This window comes from Aethalodelphis obliquidens, unplaced genomic scaffold (genome assembly GCF_003676395.1).
Source record: "Aethalodelphis obliquidens isolate GAN/ISIS:26980383/991018 unplaced genomic scaffold, ASM367639v1 scaffold5, whole genome shotgun sequence".
In the NCBI taxonomy this organism is placed as follows: Eukaryota; Metazoa; Chordata; class Mammalia; order Artiodactyla; family Delphinidae; genus Aethalodelphis; species Aethalodelphis obliquidens.
Window position 1 is genome coordinate 36128020 of NW_020837949.1, and position 7565 is coordinate 36135584.

The window sequence follows — 7565 nt, forward strand, 5'->3', positions numbered from 1 at the left end:
AAATACTATATGATATCACTTATATGTGGAATCTAAAAGATAAAACAAATGAATGTATAGTAAAACAGAAACAGACTCACAGATATAGAAAACAAACTAGTGTTACCAGTGGGGAAGAGGGAAGGGAAGAAGGGCAAGATAGGAGTATGTGATTAATAGATACAAACTACTGTGTATAAAATGGATAAGCAACAAGGATATATTGTACAGCACTCTGGAATATAGCCATTTCATAATAACTTTTAATGGAGTATAATCTCTAAAAATACTGAATCACTGGGCTGTATACCTGAAACTAATATTATAAATTAACCATATTTCAATAAAAAAAGAAGACATTGTTAAAAGAATGAAAAGACAAGCCATAATCTGAGAGAAATATTTTCAAGTTATATATCAGATTAAGGACTTGAATGAAGAATAAAGAACTCTCAAAATTCAATAAGAAAATAGGTTTTTAACATTTAAAACAACCCAATCATTTTTCACTATGCAAAAAAATTGAACAAACACTTCACCAAAGAAGATACTTAGGTAAACATTACTACTCATTAGGAAAATCCAAATTAAAACTTCAATATACTACTACACACCTGTGACTATGATTAAAATTTAAAAGCCTGGCCATTCCAAGTGTTGATGAGGATTTGGAGGAACTGGAACTGCAATAAACTCCTGGTAGAAATGTAAAACTCAGTATAAGTGCTTTTGAAAATAGTTTTGAAGTTTCTTTAAAAGTTAAACATGCACGAACTGTATGATCCAGCCACCCCTTTCCTCAGTATTTGCCCAAGACAAATGAAACATGTTCATTCAAAGACAAACAGGAATGCTCATAGCAGCTCTAGTTGTAATAGCCAAAAACTGGAAACAACCAAGTTATCTATGAAAGGTATATGGATAAACGAAGTGTGGTATATCTTAATATAGTAGCCTACCTCAGCAATTAAAAAGGAATAAACTATCAATACAAGCAAAAAAATGGATTAATCTGAAAATAATTGTGCTGTATGAAAATAGTACATTATTCTGTATTATTCCACTTACATAAAATTCTAGAAAATACCCATTGATCTATAGAGATAGAAGTCACATCAAAGATTGCCTAGTGGCAGGGGAAGAACAGGGAGGGTACAAGGAAGGGATTATATAAGGGGCACAGGAAAACTTTGGCAGGTGTTGGATCTATTCATTAATTTGATTGTAGTAGTGGTTTCATGAGTGTATAAATGTTAAAACTTACCAAAGTGTGTACTTTAAATGTTTGTGTGTCAGTTATACTTCAGGTTGTACATCAGTTATACTTCAATAAAGCTATCCCCCTGCCCCAAAAGGAGCAAAAGGAAGAAGAAAATCTTTTTCCGCGTAGTTCCACGTAGTAGAACTTTGTGTCGCATTTCCTAATAGATAGTCCAGATGCTTATGTGACCAGCTTGTCTACACACTAACAGAATTGAGGGACTAAGGTATTAGCTCATATCTTTGATAATTAATTAACTATTGTTGTATATAAGGGTAACTAATTTTTATCTAATTTTAAAACTGCTTTCTTATTGTGGATTATTTCCACAGAGTTTGCTTTTTTTTTCCATCTCCAAAAAAGTTTATTAGCATGATTAAAAACATTTTTTGAATAATGATAGAATTTCTAAACATAAAAGAGTATCAGTGGCTATATCCTATAACCAGTATTTGCAACTGGATGGACAACTTTATTGCCAGTCTTCATTTTATTAAAGACAATCCATATTTATTGGTTCCGTGTGAAGTCATGACTGTTGCTTTGCCTGAGAATGAGTCCCTACTGCAATTAAGTATAAAAAAAATATCTTCCAGGTGAACCGGTTTGCAGGGCAGAAATAGAGACACAGATGTAGAGAACAAACATGTGGACACCAAGGGGGGAAAGTGGCCGGGGGCGGGGAGTGCTGTGATGAATTGGGAGATTGGGATTGACATATATACACTAATATGTATAAAATGGATAACTAATAAGAACCTGCTGTATAAAAAATAAATAAAATTCAAAAAAATACATATATCTCCCATAATCGGAGTGTGACCTGTATTACTGAGTAAAGAGTTAATAAAAATCCTCAAAGAATTGGGGTTTTGTTTTTCAAAAACATTTTTTACACACTACAAAGAAATAATTAGTATTTTGGCTTTTAAAATTCCTGCATGATATTTAGAATGGCAGCCCCCAAATGTCCTCCCTTCACAAAATTGAGAACACAGACCCTCTTCCGGAGCATACATTCTTGGGGTGGACTCTGAAGACTTCAACCTCCACATGTTTATACTGGTTTGAGAACAAAGACAGCGTCATCCAGAACGTAGTAGTCTTTATACATATCACCTTCACACAGGTATGGCAGTCTGGTGAAAGCTTCGATAACAAAACCAGCTTTTCTGAAAACTTCAGGCAGACTATTCACTTGTTCTTCCCAGTTCTATCCCTTGATTTTCAAAATTTCTGATGGTTTATCCCACTTGCCATCTATGTTTTCCATATAGGGATGAAAAGGTAAGACCAGACCAAGGATGACCCTGCCTCTAGTTGGCTCCAAGACGCTTCTGATATCTTTTAACAAAGTCAGGGACTGATCACAGCGGTCCAGCAAATTCAAGCAGCTGATGATATCATACTGGAACCCTGTATTCTGCCATTCATTTTTACCAAGCACTCTGTATTTCTTCTTCTGAAGCTGCCATATTATAGTTTCAGACAGCTCAGTGGCATAAATTTCTTCAAAATGAGGGCTCATGATTTTTGTGACTTCTCCATCTCCAGCAACTAAATCAAGAAATCTGTGGGTTTTCCAGTGTGGATTAATTTTAAGCAGTCTCTGAAACTGATCTGGTGAAAACACAAACATTGAGCCTCTTCCTAGCAACCCATTGATAGATGTTCTAGACATAAACTGGCTAAAAACAGATGACACAAAAGAGTGATATAATTGGATAAATAGCCAGCCCGATTTCTCAGTGTTGTTGTTTAGGTCTGTGTTCCTTGATCAAGGTAACTCTGAACAAAGACAGCCTGGAGTGATTCGCATAGTTTCTCTCTGTTGCACACAAACCACTGGTGGTTCTTCCTGCTGCCTTCGGCTGCCGCCAGCCCACCCTGGTCCGCTCGTCATGTTCACGTACAGGGAGCGGGTGAGCGGGCTCCGCAGGGTCCACATCCTCCGCGCCAGCCACACGGACGCCGGGCTCAGACAGCCAGCCCGCGAGCAGTCTCATCGGGAGCCGCGGCCACTCGCTCCGGTCACCGCCGGTGCCGGGGCAGGGAGGAGGACGCGCTGCCGCCTCCAGCCGCCGCCGCCGCCGCCGCCGCCGCCGCCGCCGCCCAGGATCGAGCCATCGCGCCAAACTCGCCCATCCAGACCCTTCAGGGCAGAGGCGGAGGGTCTCCATAGAGTTTTAATATTCAGCAAATGATACAGTGCTGTTTATTTCTTTACTTGCAGTGTATCTCATGGTCATTTGACTCAGTTAATTAATACATAGTTTGTTTCAAGCCGGAGATTAGCTTTTTAATAGAATCAATATATTATTAAAATTACTTTTGAGATGGTTAAAGTTAATGGTTGAAAAGAGGTTTTTCATGACCTTAACAGTTCTGGTATTTTGCTTTTACACATTTATAACTGCTTTCATTATCCTCTTTGACTTCTTTGATTCATCTTTATTTCATGGTATTTCTTGTTTAAAGTTATTTTTATGTAAACCTGTTTTTTGGTAACTATAAATGTTTAAGTGAATATAAATATGACTAAGTTTAGAAATAAATCATCCCTGTAGGCTCTTACCCAAATAAAATTTCAAATAAACCCTTATTATTTTTAAAAAATATATACTTAAACATTATTTCTAATTTTTAATTAATTGTTACTCAGAAATATTTTTTTTAAATAATGACTAGAAATTCTTTGGGCTTAATTACTCTGAGATTTTTCTGAGTAAAAGTTTTGGTTGAATAAGTCTGTGCAAGTGGAATATTTATAAGGGAAAGGTACATAATTAAAGCTTGAATTATATAGAAATGCTATGAAATAGCTTGGTTTGAAATTTATGTAATTAGGTGGAGGTGATCTTAAAATTCTTAACATGCCTTGTTTTTCCCTTTCTGCAGAGTGTGTATAAATGTGACTTCCTGAATTTGCAGCTTCAGCAACCACTCCAGCTTGCACAGGATGCTATAGATGCCTTTTTGAAGCAGCTAAAAAACCCTATTGATTCTCTACCTGGAGAACTTTTCCATGTGGTTGTTTTCTCTCTCCTTCTTTCCTATTTTCCATCACCTTACCAGCGATGGATTTGCTGCAAGAAAGCCCATGAACTGTTAGTGTTAAATGGTTTATTGCTTATCATCACACCTGATTCCTCCCATCAGAACCGTCACGCTATGATGATGAAAAGCTGGAAGATTGCTATAGAGTCCCTGGGCTTTAAACGTTTCAAGTATTCAAAATTTTCACATATGCATCTGATGGCATTTAGAAAAACCTCCCTAAAAACCACAAGTGACTTGGTTAGTAGGAACTACCCAGGGATGTTATATATTCCTCAAGATTTCAACAGTATAGAAGATGAGGAATATTCTAACCCTTCCTGCTACGTTCGATCAGATATAGAAGATGAACAGCTAGCATATGGTTTCACAGAGCTCCCTGATGCTCCATACGACTCAGATTCTGGAGAAAGTCAATCCAGCTCTATTCCTTTCTATGAGCTAGAAGATCCCATATTACTTTTAAGTTAATATAAAAGCAAAAGGCCCTTTCAGTCCAGACTCCTAAACTTAATTGCTTACACTAATCAGAAATACTAACGTGAACTCAGTACTTAAAACCTGCTTTGCATAGAAGAAATGCAAAGGTTTACAGAGTTTGCTATTTTTTTCTACTTCTGGATTTTAAAATTTATTCTTATATAGAAAGCTTAAAGTTTCATGCAGAGTGACTCCTGTCATAGCAGAAACCACTGTTATTTTAGCATTTAGCACTAAGATATTATAGAAAGGTACCTTTTTCTCTTTAGTGCTATTGTGAAAAATGAAGCATAATTTGCTATGTATTTTTCTTATTTTCATCTTTTCAGTGTTGACTTTAAACCATTGCAATGAGAAACTAAGATATGTAGAAAGCTGTAGATTGCACTTTGATGACTCACAAGTTAAATGTGACAGAGATAGATTGGTTTAGTAGTTTTGTGATGCACTTATTCTTTCTAACTAAATTGTTACCTGTTATAGAAAGCCATTTTGGCTCAGTTTTGTCTGATGATTGAACATTCCCCAAACTTTTTGGAATTGATAATTCTTATTCTTTCTTGCTTGCTCATTTGGCAGCATCAGACATTGGGGAGATATTTCCCCCAAAGTGTGTATTCTAATTTGATTAGCATAGTACAGTAAACACCATTGCCAAAATAGAGTTTTCATATCTTTCTTGTTGATTTGGGCCTTGGTGTAAAGTATATTTAACGGTGAGAATTCACTTTTACTTTTTTACATTTAGGTTTCATTTACAAAATTTTCTATTTAAGCAAGGAACAATATAATACTCAATACTGACCCGAAACACATATGTGAAAGGGTTTGCACTTGTAAGAGAGCTTATGTTCTACCTAGACCAACCTTAATAGGGTCCTCACCTTTCCATTAGGAGGTGCTGCACTACAAGTCTGGAATTATATAGAAAAATTTTAAATTAACCCTCTGCTGGTAATCTCATAAAATGGTTTTGACGTTTCGGTATTCTAATTTCTATCTAAATCCTAGCAGAAATTTTTCTTTGAATATATAAACCATTAGTTGGCTGTGGGAATTTTCCCTTTCCACATTGATAAATGCCTTTCTGTGTTTCTGAATCAGAAGCAAATGATTAAGGAGAAATATATGTCCAACAAGACAAGATTAGTTTAAATGGCTAAGAACATTTAGTCCACATTGTCTTGTCAGCCAGCAATTGTCATGTAAACTATCATTTTTAAGAGTGCCACTGTGTGGATTTTTTTTCAAGTGGTTATTACATTAAAATTACCTCATACTGAGGTTTTTGCACTGAAATATCACAGTTTCAGATTTCATGGTTAATGTTGTGTGTGTGCGTTTTTAAAGGAAATTTGCATTTTCAATAGTTGATCCTAAATTCATAAACTGAACTTCTTTACTCTGATAAAAGTGTTTTTGTGCTTATTGTGAATTGCTGTAGTTAACTCTGAATGTCAAACTTTACTTAGAAATAAAAAATTTACCCTTTAAGATATAAATGGTTGAGTGTGTATACCCAATATTTGAAATTAAATTTCACATTCTAAATTAATGAAAGTAACAAGACTGTAATTAACCTAAAAGTCAGTTGAGTAAATGCAATAAATATTGGTTGCTCAAATATGCCAGAAGTAACTTGAAGTTTTTCGTTTACTTTCAATAGCATAAGATTACTTAATAATAAGGAATAATTAGACTTTCTTTCCAATTAAGAACTACAGGTCAAGTCTTGTAACTCGCCCAAAAGAAGAAAAAAAACACTGTGTTCAGGGTAACATAGAAAAATGTGTGTTGTTAGTACCTCCTTTACCATACGGTCCGTTTTCTGTGATTTGGCTAAATGCTATCTTAAAGGCAAAGAAAAGCAACATACCAAACAAAAGCGCTTTGAAAGTAAATGAAAACAGTGCTTTTGAGAGGCTGGTGTAAGTATTGATATATGACCTTGGAGTTAGCCCATGTGTTACAGCTAAAATGTTGGTGCTATAAATTCTTCTGATTGTTTACAGATGTTGATTCTGCTTATGCTCCAAAGTGTGCATGATGTATTTTAAGTAGTACTTTAAAGAAAAATCTCTTTATAAAAACCTATACTCTCACTTAGTATAAATTTGTTTGGATTTATAAATCTCGTTTGTTACTACTGTAAATTCATCTTCAAAATTAGGTTGGCGCAGGATTTAAACTAATACGTATTCCACCAAAGCCAATTCAACATATAAATGTTAAAATATAAGCAGTCATGTGGCTTGGTGCCAGATTATATATGTAATGACACAAGAAGTTATTAGAGCCTTTAATACTGTATGGGTACTCTTGAGAATGATTTTGTTTGGATATGAAGAAGTTAAGGGGCCTCCTGTCACATTCACAACAGTATTCTCCAAAATAATTTGATGTTTCAAAAACAAATGATCATTTGCTTGGTTTCTTCAGGATTATGAATAGATCAAGTGGTTTATATGGTAGTTGCCAAGTGGTGGGAGGTGGCTTACCTGAAAATGTATGTTTGTGTTTGTTGTATTTTTTCACATTTTGTGAACAAAGCACATTTATTAAAAATTTTAAATTTTCTAATATTCCTTGTCTGTTATTTACGAACTGAAAGTTTTGTGGTCTTGACCTAATCTCACTAAGTGATTTCAGAATTGGGAAGCAATTTAAAACTTAAATGACTTAGAATTTTCTATCTGGTTTCATCTAGTCCAGTCCCTTAATTTCATAAATTCATTCACTGAGATCCAGAGAGCTCAAGTGACTTATCCATTATCATGCTATTTACCGA

General features: G+C 35.1%; 1 protein-coding gene and 1 pseudogene across 1 annotated transcript in view; one reads left to right on the top strand and one right to left on the bottom strand.

Annotated features, from left to right (window-relative positions):
- The window catches only part of SAMTOR (S-adenosylmethionine sensor upstream of mTORC1), an 87024-nt gene extending 79667 nt beyond the window's left edge, over positions 1–7357 (top strand). The window contains exon 5 of the mRNA XM_027102147.1: positions 4139–7357. Coding sequence (XP_026957948.1) covers positions 4139–4768 — 630 coding nt within the window. The 3' untranslated portion in view covers positions 4769–7357. The remainder of the gene's footprint in view (positions 1–4138) is intronic.
- LOC113618203 (methyltransferase-like protein 9 pseudogene) lies at positions 2298–3246 on the bottom strand (annotated as a pseudogene).
- Positions 7358–7565: the final 208 nt, after the last annotated feature.